This window comes from Gobius niger, assembly GCF_951799975.1.
Source record: "Gobius niger genome assembly, chromosome: 13".
Taxonomy (NCBI): domain Eukaryota; kingdom Metazoa; phylum Chordata; class Actinopteri; order Gobiiformes; family Gobiidae; genus Gobius; species Gobius niger.
In genome coordinates, this window is record NC_136864.1 from 20185454 (window position 1) to 20198536 (window position 13083).

At 42.5% G+C, this 13083-nt stretch overlaps 1 protein-coding gene across 2 annotated transcripts in view; it reads right to left on the minus strand.

The window, feature by feature from the left end:
* LOC306973181 (ephrin type-B receptor 1) overlaps positions 1-13083 on the minus strand; it is a 180808-nt gene that overhangs the window by 61179 nt on the left and 106546 nt on the right. For both annotated transcript variants that reach the window (XM_079570033.1, XM_079570032.1), the window contains exon 4: positions 7025-7180. In XM_079570033.1, the coding sequence (XP_079426159.1) occupies positions 7025-7180 (156 nt within the window). The remainder of the gene's footprint in view (positions 1-7024; positions 7181-13083) is intronic.

Sequence of the window (13083 nt, forward strand, 5' to 3'; positions counted from 1 at the left end):
TCCGCCTTAACTGAGCGCATTTTCTCCAGTTTCGGCACTACCCAAATCTAAAAGCTTGTCGACTGGAGCTTACAGACAATAAGCTGGTGCAACGCCTCATTTGAAAGCTAAGCTAAGCTTTTTTGTTACGTTTTTGTTACTTTTTTGTTGTTCTTTTGAAGCTTTTTTGGGGGGAGGTACATTTTTGTCACTTTTATTTGCACGTTGGCTTTTTTTTGGTCACACTTGTTTTTGTTGCTATTTTGATGCTTTTTCCCCCCAAAAAAAGCTTTTAGATTTGGGTAATGCCAAAGTTGGTTTCATGTGGGGGTTAGGAGGTTAAATAGCTCTGGTTTAGCTCTTCATGGTTTGAACTCAAATTTGAAACACATATTTCGAGTTTCCATATGTAACGTAAGTATTTAAGCAGGGCTGCACCGTGGAGGTGAGAGAGAGTTATTACAAGTCTACATCGCCATTGCCAACACGCTCGACTATAATGGAGGGGGCAGCGCCGCGGATCAGATGTGACTGCTGCTTAAAGTGTGATTGCAGACTATTAGGGATGCCTTTGGCGGTTTTAATTTGCCATCGGATTTAATTTGTTCAGAGCGCTACTCACAGCTTTTCAGATACCGTTCATTTAGGCGGGTCATGGTTTGTAAGGCCAGGTAAATCAATACCACCTTAACATCTTGCATCCACTGAGAGAAATAACCCACCATAGGGTTAAGAGATACTGACAAAGGATGCGGCACAATAAAAATCCTGATTGAAGGGCGTCTTTCCCCCATTTTCCCCACATTTAATTCTCTTACAAACCATTAATGCGGAAAGAAAAGCTATACAGGCTATGTATATTTTGCTGAGGCCGTCTCCAAAGTAAAGAATGAAGCCGCCCTGCAATTGTATCTTTCTGCTGGCTGCCTTCCACATCTAATAGATCCCTTCCACACTGTCACACCCTCTCTGTAGGCTGCGCCTGTTGTGTCGGTGCACTTCGTTCTGTCACTTTGTGTTCTTCCGGTTGATTTTCCAGGAAGTTTTTCATCCTGGTGTCTCGTTTTTTTAGACGGCGCCGGACTCTCGTGACCTTCCCCCTCGGTACAGCATGTCAATAGTTGTTCTTAAGAAAAAAGAAAAGAAAAAACTCAGAAACTCAGATCACAGGAAATGTCATGCTCTCTGCTTCGATTGTCATTTATGAACTAGAAACCGACGGAGGCTGGATTCCGCGTTTATGCATCGAAGTGCACTGACAGTGTGCCTAATATAGTGGCCAGTGAGCTCCATTGCAATAAAGTGAGGCGCGTGATCCTTAACTGTGTAACTCAAGCCAGGGAATGATGCCCCGGGTTGTTTTTCCTCCCAGGGCAGCCACTATCTGGAAGGCCCGATGGTTCAAATTAAACACTTGTGCACACTGTTTACTCATCTTCTCGGAGAGGGGTGTGAGGGGAGTGTTTGTTTTATGATGTGAGACGGGCCTGCAGGGACCAACAGAAGGTCCCTTTGTGGAGATGGCGATCACAGCCAGGGAGAGGCGTGTGAAAGAACGCAGCGCTGTGTGGGCAGTGCGACATGAAATAAAACATGCTAGGGGAAGCTAGTGCGTGCTGACCCGAGGAATCAGGAAGGGGGGGGCTGTCAGAGAGGATCAGTCAATGGTGATGAGGGTGTATCTTCAGGATAGGCAAATGACACTTTATTATGACACGTTATATGGATACTGCTCATTATTCAGGCGTTTGAGCTGATTTTGAACATGTTAGTTTTGGGTCTGGAATGTTTACCTTGGAATGATGTAGAGTAGAACAAGTAAAAGTGCTTTTGATCTGAAATGTGTATATTCTACTTAAATTCTGCTCAACAATTTTTGCTACAAATGACTTTGCGTTCGCTTTGCTGAGCAGGATGTGTAGACGACAGAAGGTTACAGCCTATAATAGGCCAGAGCAACGAGAAGACCTACAAAACTCATCTAATCAAAATCTTTTTCCGTGTATTGTTGCGGCGTTGTCGTCACTTTTTGGACATTTTTATTTCATTGCTTTTTTGTTGCATTTTCGTCACTTTTCGATCGCTTTTCTGTTACTCTTCGGAGGCTTTTTTGTCACTTTTTCGTCACTTGTTGGTCACTTTTTGTTGGATTTTTGTCACTTTTTTGTTGCTCTTTTGTGGGCAGGGTTTGTTGCATTTTCGTCGCTTTTCCGTTTCTTTTCTATCACTTTTCTGTTACTCTTTTGTAGTTTCTTTGCTGTTGCATTTTCTATGCTTTTTTGTCACTACTTTGTTGCGTTTTTGTCACTTTCTGTAACTCTTTTGTGGGGGTTTCTGTTACGTTTTTTTTGTTTTCACTCTTTTGCTGCATTTCCTCCCTGTTTTCGTCTCGTTTTTAATACTATTTTGACACTTTTTCTCAAGAAGCTTCAAAGTCAAACTGGAAAAAAAACAAAAAAAAAACATTTCAGGTGGGAGTTAAGAGGTAAAGGCGAAGTGAGGCACAAGAGCATTTACCATTGAAGTAGCCCAACTCCACTTAAGATCTTTGCCAGTGCTTATGGTTTGGCCAGGGTTATTTCAGCTCATTAGAAACATTGATCAGAGCTTGGGTGACTTACTTGACTGCTTAATCTTAAATATTGTAATATCATCTACCAGAAAGATCTATACTGAATCATTTTCAAAGGAACATTTGACAGAACTGTAAAGCTTTGGTGCAACAAGACACAGAGCTGAAAGTCTATACTGGCATACACCCACTACCCTGCCAAAGTATGTCAGGAATCTTGGAACTGTTCAAATCCCTTATTCCCTGTATTTACTGTATTCTGATAGCACGCCATTCCCAAAATCTCACATGAATGTGGTTTGGCAGCGGCGATGGATGTAAACAACTCTATACAACCATACGCAAATAATGTGAGGAGCTGCGGGCTGAGCTTAGAAAAGTCCCTTCTTTTACGGATTCTGTCTTTTGTGGGAGTAAACAAAAGGGCTCTCCCGTATATGTGGCATCGTCTCATCTGAGTCAGAAAATGTCCCTGTTCCAAAAATGTCCGAAAACCCAAAGCGAGGACATGCAAACTCCTCACAGAATGGCCTGACACGGACCTTCTTGAGGGCTAACCGCTGCACCACCAGGCTTTACATAAAAAACTTCTCGAGGTGATATGGGATAGCAGAGGAGATTTTACACCCTAAAATTGTTGTAGCTTGTGATATTTGATTATTGACAGCATTTCGATTTGATGTGATTAATAATCCACTGTATTTACAATCTATTTCTGTATTATTTAAAGAATACTGTGATCAGGCACCACCTTATAAACCATTAAGAAAAAAGACAGAAAAGTAGAATCCCTCTCAGCATAGTCTATTCTCCTGTGGGCTGATTAAGCCGTGATTGTCCAGAGAGTTTCTTGCCCTATTCCCAAAGCACCAAAGAAAGGCCTCTTACAACTATATGATAAATGAACACTTCTCTACTCCTTCCATGAAGCTATTTGGGTATAAAATGGCTATAGTGTTAATAGTATATATTAAGTGTATGGAAAGCCAGTCACCTTACCTCATTACTATTAAAAAAACAGTGAAAAAGCACAATCCGGTCTTTGTCACGCTGTTACTATCTTTGCCAGTAGTTTTCCTGGCATTGTCCTTCTTCTCTTTTCATTTCTCATAAGAGGATGCTCCCCGATGGACCAATCAGAGCGGGCTCCCGCTACCACCTGACCTCCCTTAGTGACCACTCAGACTGTTCCTATACTCCACCGACTCACAGAGGAGAATCTGCAATGCCTCTCGAGACGTATACTCTCGGAAAGACAAGTACTGCAAAAGAATCGATTCAGTTTTATTCGGTATGAGTGCATATAAACTGAACAATACAGTGTCCTTTTATGCACTTCAGAATAACTTTGCAATCCATCAAAACAACAGAAAAATAGGATAAATTCTCACATGGGCAGTCCTGACCCAACCTTAAGATCAGGAGATGCTGCAGTGTGGTTTCCCATCGCCCCCTTTTGTCCATTGAAGGACGCGTGGACACATTTCCTTACAAGAGCAATAAAGAATATATTTCATGGGACTGTGGAGAATTTAATCATTTTAAATAGTCAGTGGTTGATTCCAGCATTTTTATGAGATGTAGTGTATAGAGAGCTAGTCCGTGTGGAAAAAGACAAGTCGAACTACGTCCCACTGGGGCCTTGAGCCATAACCACAAACCATAGCTTCATGTACTGCTACATCATCCGTCGCTCACAAGCTTGTTCTCCTGACTGGGCCGATCCAAGAGGAGTCAGGCGTCCCGCTGTGAGACAGAGCGTACATGACAAAAGATCGCGGATAGAGCGGAAGCGAAGGCGGAAAGACGGGGTGTTTTGAAGTGCAGCGTAGGCGTATGTAGCATGTTCCCCCGGGGGAGAAAGTGGGGCGGCGCGGGTATAGCTGGAAGCCCCCCTGCTGACAAAGCCCACTACTGGACAATCCATCAGCCGGCTAATCAGAGCGATGTGGAGCAGGAGGGGACGAGAGGAGGCGAGGCTATAGCGGCGAGGCAGATTTAAGCTACTCTCTCGCAGCACTCTTATCGCAAACCCGTAGTATTAAAGAGTTTCTCACTGGGATGATCCGGCTGCACCCCGTCGACTGTCAGAACACCAAAAGATGCGAGCGATTGTTGCCCATCGAGCTTTGGCGTGCAGATAAGTTCTGCAGCAGCTGTCTCCCAAAAAGAAAAAGGAAAAGAATGGCTTTAAATGGCATTAAAGCTGTACTAAGTAACTCATGCCCCGAGAGGCCATAAGCGCCACTGCAAGTCTCGTAGCATGTTGTGTTTTTGAACTCATTAATTGTCCGTGAGAGTAAATACTGCACTGACAGAAAAGACAAAGGGAAAGAGGGATATTGTACATCCAATTACACAATGGAGATAATTTTTTTCACTTAAACTTGGCTGTAAATTAGCATGTTATTTTGTTCTTCGTGATTCTATTACTTTGTTTTGGTGGCTCCGACCCGGTGCAGCGAAGTTGCAATTGTGGTTTTCTGGCCAGCGACACCAGGGGGAGATGAAAGACCCTCCAATCATCCCATTAACACTTGTATTACCCCCACAGGCACTACAAAAAGGATTTATTAAGGTAAACAAGTTACTAAGTACTGCTTTAAATTTTCCCAGCTGTATAATCAACTCGATAAGAAGACAAAGGTACCTACGGAGACAAACGTGCATCTTACCTCGAAAAGAAATTGGCACAGCACCACATCTGACCAGTACAACAAAAACACTGAAAATATAGCTCAGTAGAGTTCCAGTAAAACCCAAAAAATAAGAGTGTGTCTGCACATTTCCACCTGACTTTAGCGTCAGTACAGATAGTTTTGCTTGTGCCAGCATTTGTTTATTGATTTCGTGTAAAGAATGTAATGTAACTATTCTGTATCTATTCGGTTGCCTCAAACATATTCAATGCATTCAATAATACACACTTGGGCAACATTAATATGTGATACTCGATTTTGGGTGGCAAAAAAGTGGGCTTTGATGGAACTTTGAAGGGGAGCTGTTGTTGGTCCGTGGGGCTATGCAGAAAAGGCTGTTGTGAACACTGCTGGGGGAAAACCCCGATCCTCCTGGAATATGTGCAGGTGATACAGCTGATGAAGCATTCACTGTAACCCACCAGAGACAAGAGCGGTCCGCCAAGGGAGGGGAGGCAAAACCTCAAGGTGAAACCGGGCTGTTTTACATTGAGAAAACACACTGCCTCAAGGCGCGCATCACAACACACCACGACATACAGTGCGAGCGTGATTTTGCTTTGAGGCATGTTTTTACTCCTTCAAATGAGAAAAAGAGATGAGCTCAAAAGAAGTTTTATCAGTGAAGGCCACACAAAACAGCTGCTGCATCCATAGGTGGTATGGAGCCTAAACCTGGGGCCAATTAGAGAGCCCTGCTTGAATAAACAGCTAAATTAATACGTAAAAGCGGCCATTATGCTTCCAGGTTTACTGCAGTGAAGACGATAAACTATTAAGATAACTCCCAATCGACAGAGCCGGCAGAGTGGTAAACAAACTTTTCGGGGGTCTGACCGTGTTTTGGCAGGCTGTAACTGTGTGTCAGCAGGGATGGCATGGGGAAGAGCTTTTTGCATAATGGTTTTAAATTGTATTAAGGCAACTACGGAAGCTCAGAGGGGCCTTAGTGGATGTCTGGCGGATATCGGCAGGACAGTGTCAGAACTGCCTGAGTAATTAGGACTTCGGGGGGGAAGAGAGCAGGCCACGGAGAGGAATGAACAACAGCATGAAACAGGATAGAGAGGGGGCACTGCTGGTGAGGTGTTGGTAAGTAAAAAGGTGATAATAGTCAAATAACTTACAAAGCGTGATGTAAAATGTGTAGATTGATCTTATTCCATGGATTCCTCTCACGGATTGAATGGAACCTAGCAACTATGAGTCATTCATGTGGCAAAAACACAAGAACAAAAGAGCAATAAAGTGACAAAAAAACAACACAACAAAAATGTGTCAAAAAACAACAATAGGCAACAAAAAACAACAAAAATGTGACCAAAATATTTCTTGCAAAAAACTAACAAAAAAGCCACAAAAAGCATATATATATATATATTTTTTTTTACAAAAGAGCAAAATTAGATGATAAAGTGAAAAAAGTGATGACAACATGGCGATAACGCAAGGAAAAAGATCTGTGTAGATCAGTTTTGTAGGCCTTAGCTTTCAAATGAGGCGTTGCACTGGACTACAACTGTAAGCTCCAGTCAAGAAGCTTTTAGATTTGCGTAAAGCCGAACTGGAGAAAATGCTCTCGGAAAAGGCTAAGAGGTTAATATAAAAGCACCAACCATAAGTAAAAACGTCTAATGTTTGTCCACATAATATTGGAGAAACTATTACTGTATCAGATATACAGTAATAGTTTCTCCAATATTATATTATTTATGAGGAAAACAGCACTGTACTGGAGCCTTGAATGACATTGCCTCCCTGTGCACGAACTTACTTGTGCAGGGCTCGTCGGGCTGGTCGGCGTCTCCTCTGTAGTAGCCGTTGCGACACACGCAGATGGTGGCAGCCTCGGATGTGGAGCGACTGTTGGGCGGACACTGGAGACACAGGCCCGGGCCCTGGCTGGACTTGAACGTACCCGGTGGACAAGCTGAAACAAAGAGGAGACAAAGAGGAGATTAGGGCAACAGGGTAGAACAGGTATTTCCATCACAGGGTCACAGCCATTACATTATCGTGTTGAATGTCGTTCGCTTGGACCCTTGTAAAACTGATTTGCTAAGAAGCTACTGCCGTGGACTAACTTCACAGCCATCTTCTCTCATTACATCACTCCCGGAGAGCTCTATTCCCCTATTACCTCCTGTGTGTACCGCCATGTGTGTTTAAACTTTATTGAGGTCAGTTTCCCAACATGCCCTGGGGCTGCGGTGAAGGACAGAGATTATTGTGCTTGATATGACTGCGAGTAAGTACAGGCAATAACCTAATCCGTTTACTGCCACATCCCAAAAGAATACAAAGCTAAAGGGCTTGTGCGTCCCGTGGAAGGATTTACTGAGTGTAATAACCATGATAAATGTCTAATATTTTAGCGGGCTTTACTGATGGCAGGGAAAGTGGTGGCGTTGCGGAAATCCACGGGGAGAGAGGTAATAAATTTAATGGGACGACCGTCTTACAGTTTCTCCAGCTGCATCAGATTGGCTCCGCGATGACTGTAAAATATGGACTCGGGCTTAAAGTGAGATGTGTGGCCGGCTGATGCAGATGAACAAACACCATTTTTTATGTCTGGAGTGAAGTGAAAGAACGTACTGCAATGTTTGATTCGTTTCAACGGCATTTTCAATCTTTTAAACCAGGCAACGCCGATACAATAACAACAGAAGTGAATGAAAAAACAACGCAATGTGTGGAATGTATTCTGACCTGTATTGTCCAACAACGTCTCAAATTGCAGCTATTGCCGGTTCGAATTATCTGTCCATTTTTATGATTCGGCCTATAACAAAAAGTATTATGAGTTCCAACGTTGGCTGTAATGCATCTGCGTAAGCTCTCAGTCACGCAGGAGTTCTTCCAAAATAGTAAACATTTTTGAGAAAGTATTCCTCCCAGCACAGATTATTACTTTTTTAGTACCTTAGCACCTGCTTTGAGTGGTAGTGTGTTCTGCCTGATCTGTGTTATGGTGTAGCACATGATAACCACCGTATCAGGCAGTAACAAGAAAGAGAATTGCTCTGACCCTCTTCCCGTCAGAGTCAAACTGTCATAAAAACGCAGCACTTAGAGACGCCACAGAACCAACCTTAGACCTCAGTATCAACAAGCTTTTAAGATTTCATTAAAGAATTTTACGCTCCATTAAAAAAAGCACTGAGAGCCAGAGATTTGGAGACTGCGGTATTCTTTACGGCGTTATAAAAAGCTGCCTTCCTGTTTTAGTGCTATTGCTCTGGTCTCTCTGATGGGCTGCTGCTGATGAGGAGAGGCTACAGAGAGAAAACACACCCTCATCCCCCGCTGCTGCCCCCAGTGGTGAGTCTGTGTCTGCCTGACAGAGGCTAAATGACTGACCTCAAGTCTGGTCACACAGTGCTGTCCACACATGGAAACAGGCAGCTTATACAACAATCCCAGTAGGTGCACCACATGAAGGGAATAACAATATCACCTTGACTGGGAAGATTGGAAAATGCAGAGACACAGTTCTTTACTCCGGTAAGGTAGTGATTGGAGGATAGCACTACTGTTTGATGCCAAGTACTTCATATTGACAGGGAGTACACATTCTTGCATCCACAGTGAACAGGGTATAGGAGAATATACCAGTGTCATCTCAGTAATACACTATTTTGCCCATGCCTAGCAATAACAGACCTCCTCCAATACAAGAACACGGGTGCTCTTAAACAGCCTGGGCAGCCGTATGTGTGAGCGCGGAGCAGCTGCACTCCCATTTTATACAGCTATAACCTCTGAGGATATCAGTGAATACAAGGCCGTAAAAACACAGATCAAAAATTCATTTTCAGCAAGAGAGCGAGAGGGAACTTATGTGCCATCATGTTGGCTCCGTAAAATGGTACAGGAGGCAAGAAATATTTTACACGTATACTGTCTGCAGTCAAAGCTGATGAACTATACAAGTGAAGGGTTATATATGGCGAGTAGGTAGTGAGGCAGATTCCAGTGCAGAAAACTGGAATGAACGCAGGAATTAGAAAGTATAAAGTAAACATTTTATGCACCAGACTGTACAACACCAAGTGCAAAGCAAGTGTGAACTTTTAGGTTTGTACTACATCGCAAATGTATGTCGCACATTTTTCATAGTTTGGCTGGGGGTGCGACTTATACTCAGGTGCGACTTATATATCAAAAATATAATTTCACGTTTGTTATTTTCACACTGACAGCTGCTAGAGGGCGCTCTAGGCTTGTACACCAGTATCTGCTGCTCCTGTACAGATGTACAATGACAAATAATGCACGCATATACTTACTTACTTACCTACTTACTGTACCACTGAAAATGAAATTAAAAAACTGTAAAGTTTGGAGTGAGCGAGAAACTTGTGAGGGACTGGAGAAAAGCAGAGGTTACTCTTACTGCAATGAAGTAAACAAAACAAGCTAAAGCTTGATGGCCACAGCTGAAGGAAGGAATTTGCAAATGGGTGCTTGAACAACATGCTGCCTGGAGAGGATTGTCAATGGTACAGATATGCCTCCATGCTCAGATAGTTGCCATGGCTGGTGCGACCTAATATATATGTATTTTCTTCTTAATTATGCATTTTTTGGTTGGTGCAACTTCTACACTGGAAAGTCTTATGGTCCGGAAAATATGGTAGTTAATAACATGAATTAATTGTTTGGTTATCACAGAACTAGAAAGTTTACTTGGGGTCATTCTTGTGTGAGAGAGTGAAAATAATGTATGTGATGCTGGTTGTATAAAAAGGTAGCGGAATACACACATAAACAGATAGCGATGTAGAAGCAGCGAAATTGGTTGTGGCGATTCCATTGAAAACGAATACAGTGTGATGCTGTTTAATGGTGTGTGAGGGGAACAGGAGCATCAGACTGTGCCCTCAGGTCGTAGTGTTTACAGACAAACAATACCACTTTGGACGCTCATAAAAGGGGAAAGAGGAGATGAACAAACCAGGAGCGGGAGAGGCTGCGCTGATTCAGCTGTCTGTCAATGCGGCGCTGCAAAACAGGCCCCAAGGCAAACCGGTGAAACGGGCGGCCACAGACACAATGCAGAATAAACACACTGATACAAAAGGGGTGAGAAATAGCCCCCACGCCGCATGGCTTCAATGCTATTATCACCTCCAGAATCCATTTGAGAACGACCTGAGTGAATGAAATGGAGGGCGCGCATTTTGCAGCCACTTGACGGGCATATGGACAGAGATAATTCAGTGTAGGACAAATGCTGGGGCTGTTTTCAAGTTAGACAGGCAGCGGGCGACACACTGGCTCTGTCCAAGCTATTAAAGTGATTCTGTGGATGGAAATGGATGAACGGTGATGGATGCAAAGACCGTGCTTCTGCCTAGATTAGATTAACACATGAGTAAGCAAACTGTCTATAGTTATAGCATATAGTTCATGTTTGAACATTAGGCAGCACTGAACACTGGGAAAAGACTTTTTCATTTTGGCTAGAATTTTGGATTTCATATTAACCACATTTGTCTGATTAAATATCCTTCGGCAAAGCAACGCAAGTTTATTTATAGAGCACGATCCATCAGAAAGAAATTCCAAGTGCTTCATAGAACAAGAAGAATGTATTAAAGAACAAAAATGACACTTCAAAAGCAACCATTAAAAAATATAGATGAATGAAAAATGAATCGTGAAATAAAATAAAAGCAGATACAACAGCTGTCACATGCGCAGCTCAAAAGAACTGTTTTCAGCCTGCTCTTTGTCAGCGTCGAGGCCTGTCTCGCATCTTTAGGAAGTGCTCCAGATTGTGGCTGCGTAAAACTGAAACGAAAAAACTGCGCAAGATGTTATATGGCACTAAATATGCCGAAAAAGTGCTTTAAAAAAAAAAAAAGATATTAAATCAACAACAACTTCCAGCCTGGCATTAACCTTTCCTTGATTTTGTTACACCACATCCATGAAAAACATTCTCCATTTTGTGCACACGCATAACCGAGTCAGTGTTCTTTATCTAATCAAAATAATACGTTGCTGACTTCCTGCATTAAACTCATTAATTAGCCTCTCAGTGATGTGATGTGGAGCGATGGGAGAGCTGAACCGTTAGAGGCGAAGTGACTATGAGAAAATCCATGTGAGCAATATTGTCTAACCCTCTGAGGTCTCGTTCTGAGGGCACTGGCAGTGGGCTGAGCAACACTGCGCATTACCACGATTTCTTTTGGAACGTAGCCCAAAGTCTTTCCTCTTGATTTGTTGAATATTTAGATTTGCAAAGCCCAAAGAAGAAAAAAAAGAAAAAAGAAGCAACACCCTGTGGACCTATCACTCACCAGACGTGTTGATTTTTCTAAAGCGGGAGGGGATAGAACATTATCTAAACAAGCAATTAGTCTCCCTTGTGCAAGAATAACCCGCGTCTGAACTGGTTGTGAGCACAAATAAAACATCCCTTTCTTTCAAGTGGTCTTCACAGAGTTCGCTTTCTTCTCCCTTGCCCCCCGCCTGAGCCCCGAGCATCCATTTTTGGCGTGTCCCACCGGTAATGAGTTGCTCCCTCGTCTATCCCACCTTTACCGTCCCGTGTTGCTTTCTAGCTTTGATTGACAGCTTTGAATGCCTGCTAAGCCCGGCTCTCTCACTCAGGCTGGCCTCCTTCGTAGCTCAAAGTGTGCACAGTGTTGATAGCTGCAGCTTATACTTCTCACAACTCATCACCGGCTAATTGCATGGACCTCTCGCACATGAAAATACTCAATGACCAGAAAACAAGAGGAAGTATCCTATAAGGAAGTAAAAACACTGCTGTGCTTTCTAAAATAACACATACTGGAGATGATTAGGCCAATGTGTCAGATCAGTTCAGACACAGGAAAAGATATCTGGCACTTGGATCAAACTCTAACTATGGCAAAAAAAAAAAAAAAAAAAAAAGGAAAGGAAAGGAAAGGAAGACATGCTAAATTCATTCCTTATACCCAGTTGGTGACCCATTTTTATACAATATGACAATGATGCATTCACATCCCCTTCATGACAGTGTCAATGTGATTTGGTGCATGATATATAGCTTCTACTGCTTTCTTGCAATTGGTCAAAAAACAAAACAACAACAACAACCTCAGAATAGCAATTGCATCTGTTTATTTAATAGTCTAGTCCCGAATGAGGTTAGCTGAAAATTGTTATAGTCAATGCATTTCAATTAATGCTTTTGGGGTTAGGTTCATATGGTAATTAAAACATTTATTTGTAGTGCACACTCAACAGAACAGGTCAGGTGAACTGTGAATCAATAATTCACGCTACAACTTTGTTTAACAGCCGGGAAAGTTGCTCTAATGACTGGCCGGGACATGACACAAATCGTAATACAAGCTGCCGTATATGAGCAGCCCTAAACAATGGCTGAAGCATAAGACTCTGTGCACTTGTGTTGAGGAAGTCATGCATCACACACCCTGACACTGGGAAAGAAGGAGCGTGTGGTTAGAATGCAGCATTGTATATATTAATACACAGTATGTAAGGATAGAGAGAGGCTATAGGTTGCCGTAAAAGGATCTATAAAACAGCATAGAAATGTGCACTCAGGAAGTATTAATTGTGTAGCTCTATAGCCTCTCCCTGCCTGTATTGGTTTCCTCTACTACGAAAACATGCACAATAGGCCGGCATGCAAATGTTTACGGCACATGCATTAGTCCCATGTGTAATAACAAGTACTGCCCCTACCAAATAATAAACAACTAACAATCCTTCTCACTTCATCTTGCTGTTTTATTCATGGTCATGTTTCAGAACAATATAAAAGCTTTAGACACTAGTATAGTGTTACTTTGTTTTTTTAAT